Genomic DNA, 24,673 nt, shown 5'->3' on the forward strand with positions numbered 1-24,673 from the left:
AGTTCTAACTTCACAAAGAAAACATCGCTGAACGCTCAACAAATTTACACTTAATTCTGAAAAATGTGATGTTGCAAAATGCTCGGCATACTTCCACTCTTTAAAGAGTTGTACGTGCGTTTGAATGGCTTGGGAAGGGGAGGTAGGGAAGCAAGTGCGTGAATGCGTGTCGACGTGCACGTGTTTCGTGCGTTATGGGTGTCTTTTTCTTCTAGTTGGGTACGCCGTCAAGGGCAGGCGTTTTCGGCATGCACGCGCGTCGCAACTAGGGTCACCGAGAGCTCGATCCTATACATTTTGTTTATTTGCAACATCACAAGGTGCTCTGTACTTTTTTTTTCTAAAGAAGGGGGACAAGCTGGGGGTAGGGGGGGTGGGGGGGGGGGCGGAGGGCAGTTGGAATATAAAGTAACTATAGTAACTCAGCTCACGATATATATGTATGTTTCGGTTAAGGAAGCATTTTTTCATATTACAACGCGTTTTTGCCCCGAAACATTCATATATATATATATATATATATATATATATATATATATATATATATATATATATATATATATATATATATATATATATATATATATATATATATATAAAAGTAACCTAGTTACCTAAGTTAACCTATATACTAAGTTACCGGGAAAAGTAACGCGTTACCGCCAACACTGGTTGGTCGTGAACCAGTAGCCGGTGCATTTTGCTACAAGAGAGAAATTCGCCCGCTGTTCCTCGCGCACGCGAAAAAAGCCTGGTGCATTGAAAACAAATTTTATGTGGTCCCGCTTGGAGAAAAAAAAAAAACGCTCGTCGAGCTGCAGGGCAAATTTTGGTATCGTTTACCAACAGCAACGAGCACAAGGGCTACGCTGTAGCGAAATTTGGCTTGCGATTGAGCAATTGAGCGTGCTGAACTGTGCAGGGTTAATTATCACTGGGTCATAGGCCGAGGCACCGAAGCCGGGTGAGCAAGGCCACATCGGCGTCAGTCAGCGTTGGTCCTTTCTTTTCGGCCGCCAGAGGGCGACCACAATCACCATGGCGTCTACAGAGACGGCAGCGTTGTATGCGACAGATGAAAAAGGTATTTACGCTGCGCAGTGCTCACTTGCGCTTGCATAAATAGTGCAAATGATCTGAACCAGTGCTCCGATGTTACAGAATTGGTCAAGTTGAATTTTTAACATATCGGCATGAGCAGTTCACTATTCCGTCCTTGCACGCATGCAACATGTTTAGCGGCACTTCGCTCACAGGCCGGCGATCTTGTTTTTTGCTAGTAATCTGTTGTTTGCTGCAGGTTTAATTCCTGATTTTTTTTTACGTCTGTAAATACTGCGCCCCATATTAACGTCGCCCCAAATAGCTTACGGTTTGGGCATCAAGCAATGCTAATTGCCGTGGTCCGCAAGCGAATGCCGACCCGAGCGTATTTCGCAGGTTACAAAAATAACTGACGGCATGCAGGCTCACGCCTTCAGCGCTTGTTCAAAATTTTTCTTGAGTACGTAGCTGCTGTTTGGACTTTGTTTATTTATTTATTTTGAGAAGCTGGTGTGCAGATTGAGCATGTCCCATACTTAGGAGCTACCACGTTGGGTAGCAAGACTTGGAAAAGAATTTTGCCTGTGGTGGCTTCAAAAATAACTGGGGAAAGTTAGTGAGAGGGCAGGACAGTCCTGACTGTCTAAAGATAAACGCTTGCTGTTTATTTTTGGCGCTAAAGATGAAACTAGCGATCGGACTTTTTTTTTCACGGACGTGAATTCCACTCGGCAGTGTAGTCCTCCATTTCGCGGGCATAATAAAAATTATAGGAGACCACAGAATTACTGCAAATAATTTGGCCGATAGTCTCACCTAGCATGTGGCACTTGCGCTGGTTGCTGTGATCTCCGGATGCCTAGTACTCACGCGTGTGATGTGCAGCTCTCGCAAAAGCTGTAGTGTCCCTGGGTCTGTCGCGGTCTTCCGCCGTGCACGCATGCTACGTTGCCGCTTCGACCCCTTGCATTGAGGTATGTGAAAGTGAACATGCAGTTTGAACTGCGCAGGCCTTTTTACAGGCTATCGTAGTCTTGCGAAGCGGTGTGAAGCCGGGCTATTTGGTGCAGATTCGAGAACATGATGAGAAAACAGCACGTTGACACAGGACACGAGGGGCAGGTCACTATGTTGTGTATCGCCTCCTCTTTTGCCTCGTTTCTGTGCATTGTTTTCTCCTTTCTCATGCTAATTACTGGCACCTATACAACGCACTTGATTTCGCCTGCTTCTGGTAGCAGACAGATTTGTGACAAGCACAGGAATTGGGATTGGTAAAATTAATAGTTGTAAGGAAATTTGTTGTTTCTGTGCACCTCACATTGTGTGTTGTCAATCTGATGTACCTCAGTGGTCGTAATGCACCTTTCAGGCTCATACATACCAGCAACACAGAGACCAGATGGGACCTGGCGCAAGGCTCGCCGTGTCAAAGATGGTTATGTGCCTCAAGAGGAGGTGCCGCTGTGAGTTGGTTTTTTTCTTATTTGTCAGCATCACCTTCATTCCCACTGCTTTTGACATAGGTGAGCCACTATGTAGTTAAAAACAGTAACTTGTGCTTAGGAGCAGTGCACATAACGTGCAATTGTTTTCAGCATTATAGAGTGGAAATGGGAAGTGCAGTTCTGTAATGCATGTTTAAAGGAGCACTGTGCATATTTCACTGGCTTTTCTCTCTTTCTATTGAACTTACTTTGAATACAGCTTGCGTTGTGTGTGCTATCGAAAATAGCTTTTTTTGTAATGACCTCTAAGCTTGCACTTGACCACTTGTGATGGCTATATTTAGTCAGTAATATCTAAATTAAAATAATTTAAATGCATTAATTTCAGCTTTTATTTGTTTTATGCCAAGAATTGGTGTAAGTTTTGGGTAACGCTACCACCCCTTGGTTTGGCAAATGCAAATGAATGGAAATTACGTATAAAGCAAACGTTATATGTCACAAATATCTATTGACTAAGCAGAGAACAACAAAGCCTCGATAAATCCTAGTAAGGTTTTCCTGGTATTTTGAAGTCAATTTTGGAAAATAATATTGGGAAACTATTGTAAGGATTGAGTGGAGTCTTTATGCTCTCTTTTGGAAAGTGTCCAAAAAATGTTCATTCAAAAGACAAAGGTTTATAGAGATTTTATGGTCTTGCTTTCATTATGCAGGTATGAGAGCAAAGGAAAACTCTGGGCCAAAAGCCAGTCCGGGCCCAAGTACCCTGTTGGGCTGTCACAGGCCGAGATTGCCGAGTACGAAGCCCGACAAGCAGCACAACAGCAGCCTGATGCTGCAAAGAAAAAGAAGAAGAAAAAGAAGGGTGCTGCCAAGGGAGCCGAAGGTGATGTGGAGCAGCTGGCCACGTCCCTGGAGGCACAAGTCAAACTTGAAGGGCCTCCTCAGCCGCCAGCGGCCAGTTGCGCAGACCCTGCCAAGAAACTGCGTAGCTTACGTAAAAAGTTGCGCGACATTGAGCAACTGAGGAAAAGGATAGAGTCTGGTGAGCTGGCCAACCCCGAACCTGAACAGCTTGAGAAAGTGGCCCGCCAGAGCGAGATCGAAGCACAGATCGAAGAGCTCGAGCTTGATGGCGTTGAATGAAGAACATCCTGGGAAGGACAGCAGGCGCCCCAAATGCTCACCACGAGTGGCATGCCCTTCTGCTGCCTGCACTGCAGCATCCCATGCCACTGAGGAAACTGCCTTGAGGAGGTGCCGCTGATCATGCTGTGTGCCCCCGCCCATGGGAGCCATCATGATTTGGTCACCCAAAGAGACACAATTGTAAAAAGGGGCACTGCGGCTTCTGTCCAAACGGACGTTACATTGCCCTGCCTATCCACTCTTAAAAGACATTATGCGACCTTGTGCACACTCCTGTGGCCAGGAGGCATTTGCAAGGTTGAAGTGCATCTGCCTGCTCCCATAATCACTCTTGCACTTTCCCATTAAGTCAACTCCCTTGTCCCTGTCAAAGTGAGTTCCAAGGTGGCACCGAGTTTAGTTGTTCTACACGCATATAACTGGACTGAACTGCATATTTGTTCCGGAGAAAAAATAGGGAATTGGTCACAACATGACTCTACGAGCAGAAGGCTGGTCTTGAAGCTGAGCAAGCCTCAACGTTCTTGAAAGTGCGTGTAGCCCAAATGATCTCCAACCTAAACTGACGACCGAGGTGACTAAAGGACCATGTGTTGTGTGCTAAGCCACACTGCAAGGGACCTTGATGTTTGAGGGACACACATATCCCTTTGCAATTACTAACTTAATCATGAAAAGATGAACCAACAAGGCAGGCAAGAAAAATTATTTTTAATTGCCAGAGGCTGTACACCGGAATGGGTTTCATCTGTAAACAGCATACTGCTGATCCGTGCACACATCCATGAGCTCACTGCAGCAGTGGCACCAAGGGCTCTAAAAGAGACCATGCAAGAAGCAATAGATTCAACATAGATGAAAGTTGAGCAAGTTGGTGCATATTCATTTCATAAGATCAGCATGTCACAAAATGAGGGGCAAAGAGGCCCTTGTCTTCTGTTGTGCTGATCTTCCAAAAGATGACAATAGGTTAGTCGCTGCAGTTCCAGAAGTGTTTTATAAGCCTCAAAGTGCGATGTTTTAGTAGGTTGATACAGTGAAATGTGTACTAGAAGGCCCTCGTAAGCCAAGCCATAAAATTATTGGTGTCTCAACAAGACCATTAAAAAGAGAAACATCACTCTGAACACGTTTGAGTAGTCATTTCCTTTTGTATGGTTCAGAATGCAATGCAATAGGTTGAAAAGTCTTGCAGTGCTGATTCAACCATTCTTCCTACAACTGCAAAATGAGTGCTCAGCTGACGCGCCTTGCCATCTGCCGCATTTCGTGCATCATGGCTGCGAAAAAAAATTCTCCCTCTGCAGCCTGTGCTATATTGAAAACCACATTCAGCAGCTGTCAGCCTATTGAGTACAGGGTTCTTGAAATATGGACAGCCGTAATAGAAGGATCTTTATCACGTTCTTAGGCTTGGTTTAATAGTTTATGGGGGTTTAACGTCCCAAAGACACTCTGACTATAAGGGACGCCGTATTGAAGGGCTCAAGAAACTTCCACCACCTGGGGTTCTTTTAACATGCACTGACATCGCGAGATTACGTGTCTCATATATATATATACCTGTAGGCACTTCAATCTGCACGGCATTATTAAGACAATGGCAACCAGAATAATGCACTTCAAACATGCTTCAATCTGCATGGCATTATTTTAAAGATAATGAAGACCAGAATAACGCACCCGGAGTTTCCAAGATTGCCAAATTCCGACTTTTCTGCATGCACTATGCACAGGAGCAGACCGCAATTATTGTTGTTTCAGAACATTTGTTTTTCTTCATGATTTATTATTATGGATTGCTCGCCTTATATATATTTTTGGTCGGGAACACAAGTGTCCATATTAACAAGGCACGACTGTACTCGTTTAGTATGAATATTTTTATAAGCAGCGAAGATTCATACAAGTATTCAGTTTATATTTGATTCTATTACTTCGGTAGCAACACTGCATTATTTGTATTCAATTCAGTATTGAAAAAAGCACTACAGTTGTAAGAAACTTGTAAGAAACCTGACAGTCGCGTGGATTGCGTTCATTGTATCCGAAGTTCGCAGTAAGTGGACTTTCACTAGTACAGCCAGAAAACACACTTGGGACTAAAGTGCCGTTTATTTTTTAAAGTACCATTGAGCTATGTTTGTTGCTTCAAGACAGACTCTGTCAAGCAGCTTTCTAAGTTCTTGATCGCGGTCATGTGCTGCTGGCATGAGACCTTCGCTGTGTATGACAGTGATTGAAGCATTCACAGCAACTGATTACAGTAGGTCGGCATCCCCATCTTCGTTTCTGTACAAATTTTTAAGGATTTAGAGACGAAGCTACCGCTTCGCATGTGCGCCTGCAGTCTATGCGCTGCCTCCACATGTCGGCAGTGCGGAAGGCGGAGCTTGAATTGCTCAGGCGACGCAAGTCATGTGACCGATGGGCCAGGAGTGCGTTCCTCTCAAAACGCCGTCTTTGGCTAATCACTGGCTGTGTGCAGTATAGTTTCCCTTTCAGTGCTTCCCCTGTGTCGCATTTGCCAGGCTTCTGCTTCCAGTTTAAACGCTTTACCGAACCGGTACACACGCACATACCAATTGACCTTTTAGCCTGTCGGGGCGCGCTTGGCAAGCTGTTCACTGCAATTTCAATGCTGCCTTTCTTTTGGGGGGGGGGGGGGGGTCGGCACTTTATTTGGGGGGATCATGGGAGCTAAGAGACACTTTTGGAAAGGGGCATTTTTTTTACAGCGGGGGAGAGTTTACGGCATCTACTAGTTCGTTATAACCGAGTGATGTTGCCAAGGTTGTTCATTTTATCTGAGATGCAATTCTATAGCCCTAATACATATTTTGACGGTAGCACCACCCTTGTTCGTAATAAGCAAGTGTTCATTATAAATGTGGCCGTTATATGTGGGCTCAACTGTATTCCCAAACCCTGTATAAATTTTGCATTGAAATCTACATTTATTCACAAAATGTCACCACCCATTGCACCAGGTTTAAAAGACTGATTTAGTGAACCTGCAGAATGCACTTTTTATTTACTGCAGTATATAATTATTTAATGCTGAACAGCAAATCTGGGTCGGCATACCTGTTTTGACTCGCTGGTACGGCCGCAAGTGGCTCTCAAGTCAGGAAGCCTGCTGGCCCACTAGTAAAGAACATATTGACGTCAACAAAGAGAAAACACATATCACCATGTACCCAGGTGTTCAATATAAGTTTACAATTACCTTTGTAAGCATACTCCAGAGCACTGGACACAGTTCGCATGTCTGCCTCGATGCTCTTTGCCCAGTTTTCAATGTCACCAAGTTCCTGCGTGCCAAACAATTAAAAATGTTTGCTCAGACTTACTCCAAACCACAATGTACAAAACCTAAAACCACAAACAGACTTCACTAAAAAAGCACACAAGAGGCTACTCATGTCTGAAATACTAGCTTTTCTCGGAGGTTTGCACAGCAAGGCCCAATCCAGTCTGCATGCATCAATGCAATTCCCAAATCTGAACACAAGTAAATGACACACCAGTGCCACTCAATTACACACTGAGCTTTCGAGCACTTCGCAGCCTCCACCAAGCCACACAAGCACATAAACATGTCTTTCATTTATCATCCACAGATATAAAATGCCATAAAGTCCCAGGATCTTGGAGATTGAAAAGGTTGCACAGTTAGATGCGAAAGGAGCTGGGGTTGCAGCGGGCAATATTGACCAGCTTACGCATAAAAAAGAAACGCATTTTCAGAGATTTTTTGAAAACATGATTGGAAATAATTTAATGATATGAATCCACATATATTCTTGCTCACATGCTCGAAGAGATCAATTTTCAGTTTTTTTTTTTACTCAAGCAGCCAGCTGATAACATTACCTTCAATGCATGGTTAAAGTTGTCTACCAGATGAAGCCAGTTGGATGCTTGCTTGCTGAAATTGGTGGCATTAGCATGTAACTGCTTAGCCTCGGCATCTAGTTTCCTTTGGTTCAAATAGGCTTGTGCCACTCTGGAACATGGCCAAGAACAGGTATGTTACAAATCACCCGCCACCTCACGTACAGGGTCAGTGTTCATTTGAGAAGTCAAGGTGACCATAAATGCCCACCCAACGTTTAGATGGTCTACCATAGCAGCGGTCAGTGCACTTGCAGCGGCTGTGGCTTCCTTTTTCTTTCGATCTGAAAATTAAATTTATCATCAGTTTCACAAGTAGAGAACACGTGCGATATGACGCGCGCACCTTGTTCTTCTCTCCTCAAATGCTGTCGTTGCTGGTGTTCTTTCAGAAGGCTAGACAGCATGATGCGCTGTATGCCCTGTGACTGCAAAACCTGCGAACTACAAGAGAACGGCGCACAGCGCGATAATTAAATGAAAGCTCGCACTTCAAAAACATAGATCTGCACATATTTATACCGATACATATAACTGTCAATGCACCTTAGAAATTCTATTCGCTCATTCTTCCGATAAAAAAAAAAATCGCGCTGTGTAGCCTATCAGCTCAGCTGGGACGTGGGGGCCGACCCGTGGCGTACAAACGAAGCACCGGTTATACCTCCGCACGTTCTACCCTCGGGTAATGTGTGCAATCAAGCGTATCAGGTTTACAGACGAAGTTCTACGTTCGTCGAGATGATATCAGATTCATTTCATCGACCACACTTAGAGCTATCAAGTATACCAAGTAGTGACACAGACAAACACCTTGAAAGCCACACCAAGCACAGCGAACAGCACAGCCACTGCCAGTGCCTCCTTTACGCCTTTACTGCCTTTACCCTCGCACAAAGCATGCCGCACAGTCACATGACTGAGATAGCCAATCATGTATGACTGACAAGGCCCCGCCTCCACAACCTCGCTTGCATTCGGCACCTTTAGCAGGCAGCGCAGCTCAGCAGCTGGCTCAGCTGTTGGGCCTGCGTTCGTGTTGACATTTGTTTTATTCGATAGTTCCTTCCCGGAAAATATGATAGCACGATAATCATATCGCCAATTTAAAGGGCGTATGTGCTTCTTATCGCAACTTAACCTCTAATACTTACTATTTCGGGTTTTCTGAATACGTTAAAAGCAGCCTGCTGCAGAACTACGGAGGTGATGTGGGCTTTTATGTTCTTCCACGCGTTCGTCTTTGCTGCTACACGTCAGCAAGTCGCAGGCCAAACCAGCGAGAGCTCCCTTGCTTTGCTTCAAGTGGTAAGTTAAATGTTCGTGTTAACTCTGACGTATTCTGACCGTCCGAGAGGAGTGTATAACGACCTGCTTAACATTTGGCCTGTCTCCAACCGGCTTCTATCCGCAGCGGACAGTCATTGGATCGAGTAAAACATGTTTTTATTTGTTTGGATGTGCCGAAATACGTGTGAGCACCGTAATCGCACTGCTTACGGAAGCCACCTAAACGTGCTGTGTATGCGTTCCGTCACCTCTGCGAGAGTCGTGTTTCGTCAGCCTTTGTAAACAACCAGCTTGCCTGTTGCTTTCAGGTTTACAGACATGGAGATAGGACACCCATAAGGACCTTCAAGAACGACCCCATTCCAATTACAGCTTGGAAGGAAGGTCCGGGGCAACTAACCAAGGTAAAACTTGCAAGGCAATGTCCGGCGTATGTGCATTGCCATCGCATTTTTAGAGGAAGGCGGTCTTGATAGCGCAATGAAATCTGTCATTTTTTACAGCTTACAGGAAAGAAGCCTCGCATCCAGCAGTGTTGTTGCGTAGCTGTCGCAGAAGAGCAGTAACGAAAACTAAGGTTTGTTGGGCAGAAACGCTGAGCTAATAAGTCTCTCACAATTATAAGAGCAAAGAACCCACTGCATAAGTGGCTGAAGCTTGCACAAGTCTGTTGTGGATTTTGTAGCGCACCAAACTCTCACACTCCAGAGATTCAAAATGTCAGGAGTACCACAAGAGGTGTATACATTTGACAAACTCCATTTGTTTGGGGAAGTGTGTTTCTAAAAGAGAAGGGGGGCAACTACAAAGAAGACCCTGTGGGCAGTAGGCACCTTCCAGCTCTCTTTACACTAGCATTGTCTGATGAATGCAAAGATGAAACTTCATTGTTATGCATCTGTTAAGAATATGCAATATGAGCACTTGCATTCAACAGTAAAAATGGCTCTCATGAAGCAGCATCCCAAACACAGCTGTCATAGAGCAGTCCCAGTGAGGCATGACTTATATTCACCTGGGATTGTCATCTACAAACACATATACGAACTCAAAGCACAACTTCTTATAGCATCAAAATAGTGACAGGTGCATCTTGCATCTAGGCTATTGGTGGTCACTTAGTGCAGGGTAGGCAGAGAGCTCTGAAAGTTGTTGACAGTGTCAAGTTTTATTTTTTGTAGTGTGGTGCCATACACTTCCTCAGTGGTTCAAAACACGCATTTGCAGCCAGGTGGCTGCGTCACCAACGGTATGTACAGGTGTGTTCTTGTTAAGGAATTAAAGGATGTATGAGAGGCCATGTAGGGGTATGGGAGGCCATTGCCAAGCTCACACACCTTAATAGTGCCACCCTAGTATGTTACCTGGATGGGTGATTAGTTTGGCAGGTGTACAAATACATATACCTTTAGTATGTAAACGTCATGTTGATGACCTGCACAATATGCCTATGAGAACATAATGGTCTCTCCCACAATGAAAGCAGCAGTGGTGAAGAGCCACCTCGGCAAAGCCATCCTTGGCACTGCATCCCAAGACATGGCCAAAAAATTTGTTTCTTGAGGATTGTTGTGCCCGCTTGTATGCCCTATTTTTTATTCTGTTCCAAAGTTCCATTGCTCAAATCGATCAGGAAGTACTCTAAAAAAATTGTTTCGTGAACCATGGCAGTTGTGCATTATGGGGAAACGCTCGAACAGTCAGTGTTTTTCTCCATTAGATTTCTGCCCAGATACTACCCTTGCAAAGCAGATTTTTTCATGACTGTTTTATCTGTTTCGACCCGATTTGTTTTGTTGCACTCCTAGGAACCTATGGAGGTCAAGACGTTCTTTGTTTTTCAAACTATGAATTTTAAATTCCTTGTATGAAATGTTCTAGTCACTCTAGATATGTTAACAGACACTGCATCCCAAAAAATTTTAAACCAAAATTTGAGCTTTGTGAAAAAAATTCTAAATGCTTGGCCTGTAGCATGCCAGTGGGAACTCCATGAATGTTGAACCAGCCTTCTGACGCATTTTCCTAACTCTGCAGCCTTTCAACAAGGTTCAGAAGGAAAACATATAGTACGAAACTATTTTCTGGAGATATAACAGCAAAATTTTGTGCGTGTAGTAAACAAAATTATTTTTAATGTGATATAAAATTTTCGTGTGCATACATCAAGAAATAAAAAAAATTTCCTAAAGCTGCCTCCCCCCTTAAGGCAGAGAAGGCAAGCAATCTGTTGTGAGAGTCAAGAACTTCTGTGCCACGTTCAAGGATGCAGAGTTCCACAATTGCGGTAACTCAGTTGAAACTGTGGGCCACTTGCCAGAGTGGAGTGACCCTTATTTCCAGCCATCTCCAGCTGCTTATCTGCAGCCACCTTTTATGTGGAAACAACCCAAGTTGATAAGCTGGCTGGTGGGTAGCAAAACAAGCTAAATAGCTGCCACGGTGGCTTAGTGGTTATGGCACTTGGCTGCTGACTCGAAAGACGTGGGTTTTATCCCGGCCGCTGCAGTCTCATTTCAGTGGAGGTGAAATGCTACGGGCCTGTGTATTGTGCGATGTCAGTTCATGTTAAAGAACCCTAGGGGGTTGAAATTATCCGGAGCCCTCCACTACGGTATCCCTCATGGCATAAGTTGCTTTGGGATGCTAAACCCCATATAAAAAAACACTGGCTAAATGATGCAAATGCATGTGCAAAAGCGGTGAACGAATCAAGGAGCCTGGAGAAGTGGAGTCGTGCCAGAGTAGCCAAAATGAGATGGATTTAAGAGATGATGCCCATTTTAGGAGGTGATGCCCAGACATTCCTTGGAAGCCCATCTGTTTTCTCTGCCCCCACCCCGTCTCTCTCTCTCTCTTATGCTCGCTCATTGGCTGTTGTAGAGGCTTCATAAAAAGGCCCAGACTTCTTATACCTCCTTTTTTGGTTTAAACAGCTGTACGTCTATCACACATTAGTGCAAGAATGCTTGCAGAAATGCTGCTTTTAGGTGTTGGAAATTGTTAACAGGAACAAGTCACTTTTGTTATAGCTGTGTAGCTAGTCAAGAGTCCTACTTATCCTAATCTTTTAATATTGCACTTATTTTGCGACATCTTGTTTTACTTTTGGTCAACAGCTTGGCTGCCAGCAACATTATGCCCTGGGAAGTCACTTGAGGTCGCGATATAACCACTTCATTTCCGGCAATCCCCATGAGGTAAGTGCACAAAGCAGTATCCCCCATTTTTGTTTCTGCCTTGTTATGCTTTTCTAGTGGTGGCATGTGTGGAGGTTAGAAAAAGTATAATATAAGGTTTAGCACATTGATGGCCTTTTTGATATTCGTTCCAACTTATCTCATCATAGCATGGATTCGTGTGCAAAGGCCCTGGCAGTGTTAGATGAACTTGAACTTGATCTTTATTTTCCAGAAAGGCTGATGGGTCACCCGGGCTAAAAGCTGTAATCAAACAGCTTGACGAGGCCCAGGCAACCCTTACAAGGCAGCATAGACGAGACCACTAAATAATAACACTAATAATAATGATGAAAAAAGATGTTAACATGAAATATTCAGCTTTACAAAAAATAAGAAACACTTTCAGGTAGGTCGATAGAAAAAAAGACTGCATTTTTTGTTACAGATTGACACAAATCGCATGAATAGTGAGAATGCATCTTCGTGAGCACTTGGAGGGAAACTGTAAAAGAATAACTAAGAAACGCTGTAGCGAAAAAAAAAGCTGCATTACAAATTGGAAAAAAGCTGTAGCAGTTGAACAGGTGTCAAACATTTGATGTGTTGATATATTTTTAATACGGACGGAAGATTGTGACATAAAGACTGGAGCTTGTAATCGGTGCGGAAAAAGGGTACGAGCCGTGTGTCTTTACTGCGTGTGTTTAGGATGTTAGTGTGATGCTGCAATGGGACCAGTAATTGCTAAAAGTGACCGAAAGCTTACAGGTGAAAAGTAATGTGAGCGTAAGAGTCTGTATTCATACATGCAGCTTACATGAAGAATTTTGTACTGCTGTAAAAATTGTAGGGTGGAAGATAGATAATCAAGACAAAATATATGACGAATAGCCTTTTTTTGTAGCACGAGAATTTTGTTTAGGTTCTGTTTAGTTGTTGTTAGCCACCCCAAGCTGCAGTAATTAATTTGTGAGGCAAACAAAGCTTAATATATTTGAAGTTTTATTTTTACCGGAAGAATGGTGTGTGTACGTGATATTGCCCCAGTTGCAGAGGAAAGCTTCTTACATAATTTCTCAACGTGTAAATCCCATGTTAAATATGAGGAGAATGTAACGCCAAGAATCTTGTGGTGCTCAACCACTTCAATATCCTGTCCATCAAATTTAATTGGTTGATCTAAAACGAATACTTTATTTCGAGCCCGGAAAAGCATGACCTTGGTATTTTTAGGATTAATTTTAAGCTGATTTGATTGTGACCAATGACCAATTTTTTCAAGCAAATGACTACATCTGATCACTAAATTATTTGCATCGGTACCTGAAAGGAGAATATTGCAATCATCAGCATATATAACGAAATTAACTGTCGTGTCGACACAAACTATGTCGTTAATGAACAGATTAAATAAAAGAGGACCTAACACACTCCCTTGCGGGATGCCATTTAATATCTGTGATGGGGATGACATTCGATTGTTAATACAAACGCATTGTGATCTGTTTTCCAAATATGACTTAAATAGCTGAAGAGGTTTACCACGAACGTCATTTATTAACAGTTTTTCAGTTAAAATATCATGATGAAGAGAGTCAAAAACCTTGCTAAAGTCTATAAACAACCCAAGGGTAATTTGTCGGTTTTCAACATTTTGGATAATGTGTTCTTTTAGCGTAAGGAGTGCTGACTCTGTTGACCTTCGCTTTCTGAAACCATACTGCGCATCCAAAAAAACGCCAATTCTATTGAAAAAGTTATTTAATCTCGTGTATAAAATTTTCTCAAAGCCCTTCGAGAACACGGGCAGAACAGATATAGGTCGATAGTTTGTGGGTGCTTTCGTATCACCGCCTTTATACAACACCGACACTCTAGCTCGTTTCAGGGTACTGGGAAATTCGCCAACGTCAATGGCAAGGTTAAAGATATGACTAAGTACTGGAGCAATGATCTGAATGACTTTTTTTTTTGGCTTGATTTGCAAATTGTCTATGTCCAATGATCTACTGTTTTTAAGTGACATGAATGTTGTATATACTTCTGTCTCATCTGTGGGAGTAAGAAATAGGCTATCAACAGAATTCAAAGCAGACTTATTATGCCTTGAAAGCGAGGGATTGTATGGCTTAGCTATATTAACAAAATATTTGTTAAAAAAATCCGCCAGCTCTACACCGGAAAGTACTCGTTCATTATGTTTAATGCAATCAGGTAAAGCGTCTTTCCTTTTATCTAGGCCTAGTAGATTATTTACCACTTTCCAGGCAGCTTCAGAGTGTTTTTAGTCACATTGGAAAATTTCTCCAGATAGTTTTTCTTAGAGCTCCGTAGTTCGGAATTTAGGTTATTTTGGAAAGCCTTAAATTCCTTTAATGCTGCTTCAGTTCTAGTACTAAGAAAAATATGAAAAAGTCTGTTTTTTGTTTTAATCATCTTAGCGTGAGCAAGGGTTACCCAGGGTTTCCGGACCTTTTTTGATGGTTTCATTGTTTTGATAGGAAAATGTTTTTTATAAAGTTGCAAAAATACTTGCATAAATTTCTGATATGCGTCATTAACATTGCATGCATCCTGAACAAACGACCAGTCACATGTCTCGATATCATGCCTGAAGGCAGATATTGCCACATCTGAAATACACTGCACTGTAACAATTTTATCTGCACAAGTATTAGCGTGGTCAGGAGGATAATAAAACATGAATACAGGGCAGTGGTCACTGATATCACATGCGATTGAACCGGCATCGGAGATTACAGTTTCAGCGTTAGTTATCAGGAGGTCTAAAGCAGATGATGTTGACAGTGTGACACGAGTGGGTGTTGTGATTATATTAATGAAACCTGATGAAGAGAGCCTTGAGGTGAAGTTGCGTGTGATCGATGTATCTTGTAGAACGTTAATGTTGAAATCGCCTCCGCATAATGAACGAAAGCTATTTGTGTGTACATAATGTAAGAACATTTCAAAAAAGTCAAGAAAAGACGGCAAGTTCCCACTTGGAGGTCGGTATACAACCGAAGCAATTTTGTTTCTATATTTCAGTGTCAAAATTTCACAATCATCACTTAATATAGAAAAATTGGTAAGTAACTCGCTCTCATGATTAGTTTCGACATAAAGAGCGACGCCACCTCCTCGGCGGCCCGCACGATTTACAAAAAATTTTCTATATCCTTGTGGGCTAAAAACATAGGAGTTATTGCAATACCAAGTCTCGGTTAGCATTATTATGCCTGGTTTAAAAGAAAGTTGGCCAAAAAAACACTCCAGATCTTCTGTTTTGCCTACCGCAGAACGAACATTAAGATGCAAAACAGAATGCACTGCGGGTGACGGAAGGAAAATATTCTGGGCTACAACGAAGTTATGATAGTTCATGACTATTGACGGAAAACAAGTACGGATAACAGTACCGTTCATTGTATTTTCTGAAGGTCTTGCTCACGAGTTATCTCTACCGAGCATGAGTCGTCACTTTGCTTAGCGAAGACTCTGCCATTGTAGACCCAGACCAACTTCCACTTATACAGATATATTCGTTTTACAGCTATGCCGAGCAATTTCTTCAAAGCAGGACAGAGGTGCTCGTTTACTTAGAACGGTACTGAACTGTCAATTCCAATGTCCTGGTTTGTGAGGCGCAACTTTTTTGCCTTTCTCAGCACAGCACTGTGTCACGCTTTGCTCTGGACCTGAACCGAACAATAATAGAGTGCCGAGTGGGGACACGATGACAAGACTCGATCTCGCCTTCAACAATTGGCTCATGCATGGCTTTCCCGATTTCCGACACAATTTTCCCAACATCTTCACCTTCTTCCTTAACAATGCCCTGTATCTCGATGTTTGTATTCCTTGAGTATAGCTCTAGTTGGACTACTCACTTTTCAAGCTCTGCAATTTCAGCAGCCAAGTTCACACATTTAGCCTCCATCGTTGCCTTTCCATCTGTCAATTTTGCATTTTTTGCAATCTGCATTCAGTTTTTTTTTTTTTTCAGTTCTTCAATAGTTTCATGTGTGTGTTCAAGGCTTTTAGTGAGTTCTATTTGTTCGCCTTTAAGGTCTCAGACCTCGTTTTGCAGTTCTCTTTCAAGTGATTCACGCGTAACCTTGATTTCTTGCCAAAGTTCCTCTTTAAGTTTCGATAAATCATTTCTAATCTCTTCTCTAACCTTTGCCACATCTTTAGCCAAGAAGAAAAAAAAAAAATTCACTAGGCTGTTTTATCAAAAATACAAACAAGTGCACAGAAACGAGCAGCTCAGCAGAAAGAAAAAATTGTAGCCAAGCAGTAGCCGTCTTCCTGTTTGAAGTGCCAGTCACTATAGATAGGCTTAGTCCTCATCCCACACCTCCTCTCTAAATCCGAGCACATCTGAGCCTCACCTTGCCCCAGAAAAAATTAATTTCTTACATTGCACAAGGGTAGAGTCGTCCGAGAACGGTACTGTATATTTTACTCCTCGAAATGCAGCCTCACGAGTCACTGTTCTGTAGAGCACTTAATGGCAAAATGCTGAAGAAGTAACTGTCCTGTTTTGAAACTAATAAAGAACAGTTTTTTTTTCCTCTGCAATGGCACAAAGGTACAACTTTGTTTTCATGAGCGTGATTAGGATTTAATTTTAATTTACATATTGCAGATGTTAGCATGTATGGATGTTTTCTCTCTGCTGAAGGCCGGAACTAACACAAAGATTTATTTGTGTCCAGCTGCGTGTGTGGAGCTCAGACAGGGACCGCTGCCTGGCAAGTGCCCAATGCCACCTTGCTAGCTTTGCAGTGCCTTCCGCTGACTGGGCATGGAATAAGACCTTCCCCTGGCAGCCAGTTCCCATACATACACGCCCTGTTTCTGAAGATGGGGTAAGTGCCTCTTTCATCTGATTATGTATTTGCTGCTATTTAGTTTGCTCTTTATGTAATAGCCACACGTTTCTTTTAAGCACGACTTACCTGTACTCCGCGACGATTGTCTTTGGCAGTGGAGTGGAAGCTATAGAGCCAAACCCTACCCTCTTTCTACGCAGCAGAATATAGTCCCTGTTGGCAGTTATTTGTCTTCAATTAAAACGTAGAATATTGTCAGTATTCAATATTTAAAGGTGCACTAAAAAGGAATCTGAACTCATCTTTTTACTGCGGGAACTCAATCTACATGTTCCGAGCATTGTTAGAAACTTCAAATTATTGTCCTATGCAGCCTATTTCTCTAACTTAAACCTAATGAAGCATCCCGGCTCCCTCCTTATTTTTGAACTCAAATGTTGAATGTAGAAGGAGTCAACGCATAGGGTGCCTTTCAGCCAGTCCAGTGTTGGTTTCGCTTTCGCTTTTATTTTGTTTTTTAGGTTTCTGGGGTTGGTTGGCTTTTTTAGGGAAAGGAAATAGCGCGACACCTGAATGGTGCCTTAAGGGAAGGGATAAAGGAGGGAGGGAAAGAAGAAAGGAAGAAAGAGGTGCCTGGGGCTCGGGAATAATTTTGACTACCTGGGATCTTTAACGTGTACTGACATTGCACAGCACACGGGCGCTTTAGCATTTCGCCTCCATCAAAACGCAGCCGCAGCGGTCGGGTTCAAACCCGGGAACTCCGGATCAGTAGCCGAGCGCCCTAATTACTCAGCCACTGCGCCGGGCTAGGTTTCTGTTCCGTGGGCCTAATTTGCGACTATGTTGTCTGCGACTGCAACCATTTATTCATAGGTTTCTATGAATAAATAGTTTCAGTCACAGACAGCATAGTCGCAAATTAGGCCCACAGAACTAAAAATACGCGTGGACTCTTGATTTACGCGTCACTCCGCCGATGGCGGAGCGGCAAGCCGCCACGGGACTGGCTGAAAGGCACTGCATGCGTTCGTTGACTTCTTCTACCTTCAGCATTGAGTTAAAAAAAAAAAGGCAGAAGTTGGGATGTTTAATCCGTTTTAAATTACGGAAATCGGCCACACAGGACAATTCGAAGTTTCTAAGAATGCTCGGAATGTGTAGATCGAGTTCCCGCAGTAAAAAGACGAGTTCAGGTTCCTCTTTAGTGCACCTTTAAGGCATATCTCTTGCACAACCGCCAACTTTCAGTGTTGAGCCAAGAAAAAAAAAACAATTTTGCTAGGCACATCTAGTTACAAGAAAATTTAATAGCTGACACCAGCTGCAGCAGCGATGGTGTGAAGGTAACACTGAAAGATCAATGCGCCAGGTGCCCAGGCAGGCGCACTGCCGTGCGGCCAATCTATTTGGTGGAATAACGCATTCAAAAATGCTCTGCACCTGTAGCCTCCCCTCATTGCCAAGATAAGCTGTTGTCAATTATAACGACAGCATTATATAGGTTTTTGAGGGGCAGTTTGTAGAATTGGAAGCGAAACTTTGCTGCGAAATTGAGAATTTATCCTCTGAGCCATCAAACATGCATTAAATGAGGTTCCAAGCAATGGCATTGATGCCATTGTCTGTCAAATGGTAACAGTGTATGAGAAAATTCAATTGTAGTGGAACATGTCTAAGATAATTTTAATGCAGAGTATAAACACTGGCTAAAACCTTTGCTCTTCATTAAAGAGCTTCTCTTTCTCTCTCCCCATCCCCAAACATCATGTATACTGCAGCTAAGTTTTTTTTGTCACCCAAATAAATGCTGGTTTGCCCACTGCCAACCTTTCCTGCTCATTCTTGCTGTTGGTAAGGTAATGCAGCTAATTTACTGAATGGAGTTATAGTTCAGAAAACAGTGTCACTGAGAGAGTATGGCTGCATTTCCTATTTGTTTATTTATGTGTATGAACATAAAGGAAAAAGAGAACTGATTTTGTGCTACTTTAAGTAAGTGTGGGCCTCCTGTGAACATATTGAGGGGTGAATTGGAAATAGTGGTAAATAGCAATGGCTGATTATAGATCCAAATTGAAATAAATGCACATGGCCTGCACTGAGTAGTGCTCTGCTAAGTCATATTTTTCTGGTGTTAGTCAGTAGAGCTCAGTTTCTTCTCAAGGATGTGTTCTCAATTTTACTTGCTTGGGTAAGGCCTCAAGCATAACCAGGTTACTTACTTTATCTTGTTTTTGGTAATCCATATGTGGTACTGGGGTTTGCCCAGTGACTGTTTAGATTTGTTGCAGTCATTTCCTCTCATGATTGTGTTCAAAACCCATAGACACTGTCCTCGATTCCTCACTTGGGTTGAAGGAGACATCTAAGCAGACTGTATACTGCTTGTTGGGTTGTAACTTGTGTTGAGCTTCACTGCTTATTTGTGGCATCATAAAACTCGTGCACACAAAATAAATAGCAGATATCCTGGTGCATTGCAGATGCTTGTGCCTGGAGATGCCTACTGCCCCGAAGCCAAAGCAGAAGCCCAGCGTGTCAAGGATTCTGCAGAAGGGCAAGCTTTTCTAAAAAAGTATCATGTAGGTTCTTCATTCTTTTCCTGTGCCCGCGGCTTGTGTTATTGGAAACTGACAAAGACACCTTTTCCAGTAGACCTTGGTTAAACCAGCTTATGCACCCATTTGGATTACACTGCCAGTAGGATTTTCCCTGATTTAGTGATTGATAGTACATTCGTAAGCTTTCAGATTTGAAGTTTCTTGCTTTGTTCTCTCTTGAAATATAATTTGGTATACAGTATCGTAGAACATCATTTTGTAGAGTAACCCCTGGCATTTATCGTGAAGTAGTATTTCTTGATGTGTCATAGGTTCTCAGGCTATGAACACAAGAGCAATGTCGTACCTTTAGCTTCTAAACAAATTTGCATGACCAACTTCAAAAATACCATTGGCTTGTTTGAAACAGTTCATTTTCATTCATTTTCAGAAACTCTACGAAACGCTTACAGAGAAAACTGGGAGTATTATTGCAGACTGGAATGATGCTTCCTATGTTTACGATGCTCTTTTAATTGAGGTAAGGGTCCCAATATGCAAGTTTTCCTTGCTACAGAGCCTGTTACTTTTTCATCACTTTTGTGGCACAGAAACTGTTATTACTCATTTCGGCTAATCTGCGTTTGTCACACCTTTAAGAAATGTGGTGACATGGTGATTTAAAAAAAATGGGCTGCAGTGCATTCACGAAACTGCAGTGCCTGTATTACTTAATGACTTTCCATTTCACACTGCAGTAAAATCCCTCAACAGTCAAACCCAGATACATCGAACTAAATATATTGATAATTTTGTATTTAAGAATTTGCAATAGATGAGATTGTGTGTAACCTAGACGCAAAAATACATTTCACCCACGCTAATGACTTGCTTCTTGAAGTGACATGCCCCTTGCTGGCGTGCTGGCAGTGCACTGCTCCCTGTCATAAGGTGTCTAATCTTGTGGCCATTACACTCTAAATAGAATAATCGCTCATTGAAATTAAGGCACAGTTGGTTTCCGTAACACCTTCTGCAGCGAAGTGAACGGAACACACCACGCGAGAGAGACTGCTAGGTTTTAGTTAGGTTGACTTGAACATATGGCAAAAATGTGACATAGACAATGAGTACAACAGATCGATGGCCACCCTCAAGCATACCTCATGGTCACATCGTCACGTGCTTCCACAGCACTAGCGCTGCCAGCAGGTGTCCATGAACCGCTGACCCGTCTCTTGCAATGCTACTTGCAATGGCGCGGCGCACCGTTCGTTTGTGGTTGGAGGGGAGGGGAGGGGAGACAGCCGACAGCCTTCCAATCCTACCAGCAAAGAAACATCAAGGAGCTTCCTTTGTCGTTAGTCACCCCTGCCCTGTCTACAGCGCCATGTACACAGGGGAACAACGCCGCCAAAATGCGCGGTTAATATGGGCTACCCCGACAAAGCTTCCACTGCATGTGCGTTAGGCGCGGTTCTGATTGGTAGCGCCCAATCTCAGTACTCGGTGAGTGAAGCGCGTTTTCATTTGATCTTTTCATTTTGAATTTTCAGAGTAGAATAGCTTTCATTTGCATGCTCCAATTTCAATGATTCTTTTTGCACTGGTCTCTGGAACGCATGATGAATCTATTTAACGATATTAATTGGTACTGAGGAAAGCATCGCGGTGCCCCTTTAAGAGACGCGCCACTGGCTTGCGATGGCAGGTGCTGCCATTGGTGGGGCTTATGAAACCCAGGTTGCTCTTCCTGAGCAACCTCTCACGACCAATCATTAATGTGCCCACCGTGACAGTTCAAGCACGTGTGTGTGTGCGCGTGCATGCACGCACGCACTCACATGGCAGGTGTTGTGGGCAACCTGCCACAAAGAAAGATTCAGGCAAACAAACACACATTGGCTAAATGCAGGGAATGGCCACTATCATGCTATAGCATTCATAAATCTGCTCTGAAGACTCAAAGAGCTTTAGCTATGTACTTTTGGCATTTCCGGTTTGCATGTAGGAATCCTTCCTTATTAAGAATGTGAGCAAGCAGAATGTTTGAAGCGTTCACTTCTAGATTCGTTCATATCTGAGCATTCCTCACATTCCTGAGCACGTCACATTCCTAGGTCACAAGCTTGACCAGCACAGAATCAAACCAAACGAAAAAAAGGTTGAAGCCATCTTAAAAATGGCCAGTCCCACTAATAGAAGCGAGTTGCAAAGGCTGCTTGGAATGGCTACATATCTTTCCCGCTTTGTACCCAACCTTGCGGACCTGCTCCAGCCGCTTACTTGTTTGCTGTCAAAAAAACAGGAATTCGTTTGGGACATTCCTCAACAGCAAGCGTTCGACAAATGGAAGCAGCTACTTTCATCTTGCCCAGTGCTAGGGGTCTACGATCCTGCTAAGGAGACAGTGGTCAGTGCAGACTCTTCTTCCTTTGGACTGGGGGCAGTGATTCGACAGAAACAGACCAGTGGCAAGTTTTCGGTCATTGCTTGTGCCTCTCGGCTTCTATCTGGCACGGAGAAACGCTATGCGCAAACAGAGAAAGAGGCTCTTGCCTTGGTTTGGGCTTGCGGAAAATTCGGTGACTACCTGTTCGGCAAGCAATTCACAATTGAAACAGACCACAAGCCGTTGGTACCTATCTTTGTCAAAATGTCTTGATGACCTTACACGGCGGCTACAAAGACTTAAAATGCGAATGATGAGATACCAGTAGGAAGTGGCATATGTGCCTTGGAAAGAACTGCTCGCGGCTGACATGCTTTCCAGAGCACCTCTGCAGGAGACTGGCAACATCGAGCTAGAAAGCGGCATCGAGGCTTTTTTGCACTGTGTGAGGACAAGCCTTCCCATCAAGCAGCACTGCCTTGAGTGGCTGAAAGAATCCCAAAAGTCACATCGCGTGTGCTTGTACCTCCGAGAACTCTGTAGAATGGCCTTCCCGGTGAGATTTCTACGAGCATCATCAACAGCTAACCATAGAGGATGATCTGCTACTCTACGCAGACCGTGTGGTTGTCCCACTCACATGCAGGAAAGAAATTTTGTGTCTTTTGCACGACGATCACTTCGGCATCATGAAGATCCAGGCCTGCGCTAAGGACTCCGTTTGGTGGCCTACAGTAGGCAAAGACATCGCAACCACCATAGAACATTGTCCAGAATGTGTCAAGACGGCCAGCAACCGAAAAGTGCCCCTTCAAAGCACTGAGTTTCCTTCAAGGCCGTGGGAGAGAGTTGCAATTGGCCTCTTCTTCTTCAGTTGTCACTGGGGGTTAATTGTGACTGATTATTACTCCAGATATCTGGAACTGTCTCGTCTAGAGAACCTATCATCTAGTACAATGATCAATCACTGCAAATCAATTTTCGCGCGACACGGTATATCAGAGGTGGTGCTCTCCGATAATGGTCCGCAGTTCTCGTCCTCTGACTTCACTAAGTTTGCTCTAGATTACAGGTTCAAACACGTCACTTCAAGCCCACCCTCAGAGCAATGGACTCGCTGAGGCTGCAGTGAAAGTCATCAAAACTTCAATGAAGAAGACCCAAGACCCGTACCTGACCCTCTTGTCCTATAGGTCAACTCCACTGAAAAATAGCTACAGCCCCCCTGAACTATTGATGGGGAGGCGGTTGCGGACAAAGATTCCTCTGACTCCTGGAAGGCTTGTTCCCCGCTTGCTAGACGCCACTAAACTTCGGAATTTTGAAACCCAATACTGCGAACAGTAGCGAAGAGACTAAGATAGACGACATGGCATACGGCAACTTTCGGCCCTTCTGGAAGGAGATGAAGTCTGGGTGATAGACTTAAGGCGAAAAGGGAACGGGGTAGCACCCGCAAGCGAGCCTAGGTCATATATAGTTGACACTGGAAACTGCACTGTACGGCGAAATCGAACCCATCTTGTCCCTTTTCTCAAGCCTGCGGAACAGGAGAAAGACAACCGAGATGTCGTATACGAGGAATCTCTGTGTGGCGATATACATGAAGATGACAAGGCACTAACACTTCCTGGGACTCCAGTTTCTCCAGAAGGTTCACAAACAACCTGCGCTGACGCCTCCCACTGGCACACCAGGTGTGGACGTTGTCATTCCTCCCAAGAGTTTGCTTTTCTGTCAGGGGAGATGTTGTAGGCAGTAGCCGCATACAGTGGCTAGGCCGGCTGCTCGGATGCACTTGCTTGGCTTGGCTGCGCTGCTGCGCGCTCGCGTGAGGCTCGCGGTGGCTGGCGCGTGTCTCGTGCTTGTGCCGGTATTCGCCTGGCTGGAATAAACCTGTCCTGTTGGCATCTCAACACACAGCCCTTTAATATGGCATCTTCTACTGTTTATTAGTACAGCAGGGGCATCAGAAAATGAATTTGTAAATCTTATTGATTCTGGTGCGCATCTATGAGCTAAAGCCTCACCACACCTGCCGTTATCTTCTTGCATACAGGGGCTCTCTTGTTAGTAGATTTAGGGGCGGCTCACTCATTCGTGTTTTTAGTAACTTTATGAAGTTGATGATGGCTTTTCCTACCTTTTTCAATTCTGAGAGCATATGCTTTTCTCATCCTCCACAGCGCTACCATAACTATTCGACACCCACGTGGGCCAAAGAACTTTGGGACAAGTTGAGGTACCAGAGCGACCAGAGTTTTGTCTTCTTCACCAAGACACCACTTCTGAAGAGGCTGCTGGCAGGTAAAGCATGTTCTTGGCTGCCTTATTGGATTATGCTCTTGTACCACAGCACATGCACAGCAGTCTTGCAAGAGGCAAACTATTAGCACGGTAAGCATTAAGGAGCCAGTGTTGCAGAAAACCCGGCGTCGTCAGTGTTCGTTGCTGGTATAGTCATCGACGTTGTTCACCATAAGTGAAAAATCAATGAAAAATCCTCAGAGAAGCACCATAGGTGGCAGGTGAGCCACTTATGTCACATGTGGCATCATCACAAGCTTCCCACCAGATTGTGAGCGAGCTGCCCACCATGGCAGGTGGCAATTAAATTAGTGATTGGTTGCAAGAGGTTGCTCAGGAAGAGCAACATGGGTTGCACAAGCACAAGGTCGCACTGCCTTGCCATTGCAGGGCAGTGGCGCATCGTTTAGCCGCTGCTCCAGAAGTGGTATGAGAACTCCCAGGGATTTTTGAATATAAAGGGAAGAATAACTAATTCCGCATGCATGGGCATTAACCTATTAACACTATGGTGTCATACCCTTAAGGCGGAGCTTGTGTCCCCTTTTTTTTTCATTACCGTAGAAGTTTGTACAGTGAT

At 43.6% G+C, this 24,673-nt stretch overlaps 3 protein-coding genes across 7 annotated transcripts in view; 2 read left to right on the plus strand and 1 right to left on the minus strand.

The window, feature by feature from the left end:
• Window positions 1-936: 936 nt before the first annotated feature.
• On the plus strand, window positions 937-4,771 carry Pym (partner of Y14 and mago). Its single transcript, XM_077659096.1, has 3 exons — window positions 937-1,084; window positions 2,417-2,510; window positions 3,209-4,771. Exons 1-3 carry the CDS (start codon window positions 1,039-1,041, stop codon window positions 3,639-3,641), a joined length of 573 nt encoding a protein of 190 aa, XP_077515222.1. The 5' UTR covers window positions 937-1,038; the 3' UTR covers window positions 3,642-4,771.
• On the minus strand, window positions 4,336-8,492 carry Blos1 (biogenesis of lysosome-related organelles complex 1 subunit 1). 3 transcript variants are annotated; one of them, XM_077659097.1, is made up of 7 exons: window positions 8,353-8,492; window positions 7,888-7,985; window positions 7,753-7,825; window positions 7,521-7,653; window positions 6,874-6,958; window positions 6,732-6,791; window positions 4,336-4,460 (listed from the first exon to the last, which is right to left on the minus strand). In XM_077659097.1, exons 1-6 carry the CDS (start codon window positions 8,475-8,477, stop codon window positions 6,772-6,774), a joined length of 534 nt encoding a protein of 177 aa, XP_077515223.1. In that variant the 5' UTR covers window positions 8,478-8,492; the 3' UTR covers window positions 4,336-4,460; window positions 6,732-6,771. The 3 variants fall into 3 exon arrangements, with proteins under 3 accessions (XP_077515223.1, XP_077515224.1, XP_077515225.1); XM_077659098.1 differs by having other exon boundaries at window positions 8,349-8,369; XM_077659099.1 differs by lacking the exon at window positions 8,353-8,492 and adding an exon at window positions 8,088-8,210.
• A 31-nt stretch (window positions 8,493-8,523) lies between these two features.
• Window positions 8,524-24,673, plus strand: part of LOC144125589 (prostatic acid phosphatase-like) — a 33,076-nt gene continuing 16,926 nt past the window's right edge. For all 3 annotated transcript variants that reach the window (XR_013313391.1, XR_013313392.1, XM_077659094.1), the window contains exons 1-7: window positions 8,524-8,849; window positions 9,140-9,235; window positions 11,951-12,031; window positions 16,735-16,887; window positions 19,338-19,436; window positions 19,846-19,935; window positions 23,973-24,093. Coding sequence is in view for 1 of the 3 variants with exons in the window: in XM_077659094.1 (XP_077515220.1) it covers window positions 8,751-8,849; window positions 9,140-9,235; window positions 11,951-12,031; window positions 16,735-16,887; window positions 19,338-19,436; window positions 19,846-19,935; window positions 23,973-24,093 (739 nt within the window). In the remaining 2 variants the exon portion in view is untranslated. The remainder of the gene's footprint in view (window positions 8,850-9,139; window positions 9,236-11,950; window positions 12,032-16,734; window positions 16,888-19,337; window positions 19,437-19,845; window positions 19,936-23,972; window positions 24,094-24,673) is intronic.

This window comes from Amblyomma americanum, chromosome 3 (assembly GCF_052857255.1).
Source record: "Amblyomma americanum isolate KBUSLIRL-KWMA chromosome 3, ASM5285725v1, whole genome shotgun sequence".
NCBI classification, from domain to species: Eukaryota; Metazoa; Arthropoda; class Arachnida; order Ixodida; family Ixodidae; genus Amblyomma; species Amblyomma americanum.

Coding starts and splice junctions, on each gene's coding strand:
- Pym (XM_077659096.1), top strand. CDS start 1,039: ATGGCGTCTACAGAGACGGCAGCGTTGTATGCGACAGATGAAAAAG. Junction 1,085..2,416: donor GTATGCGACAGATGAAAAAG/GTATTTACGCTG, acceptor TGCACCTTTCAG/GCTCATACATACCAGCAACA. Junction 2,511..3,208: donor CCTCAAGAGGAGGTGCCGCT/GTGAGTTGGTTT, acceptor TTCATTATGCAG/GTATGAGAGCAAAGGAAAAC.
- Blos1 (XM_077659097.1), bottom strand. CDS start 8,477: ATGATTGGCTATCTCAGTCATGTGACTGTGCGGCATGCTTTGTGCGAG. Junction 7,986..8,352: donor CTTGGTGTGGCTTTCAAGGT/GTTTGTCTGTGT, acceptor GTTCTCTTGTAG/TTCGCAGGTTTTGCAGTCAC. Junction 6,792..6,873: donor TCTGGAGTATGCTTACAAAG/GTAATTGTAAAC, acceptor GTTCTTTACTAG/TGGGCCAGCAGGCTTCCTGA.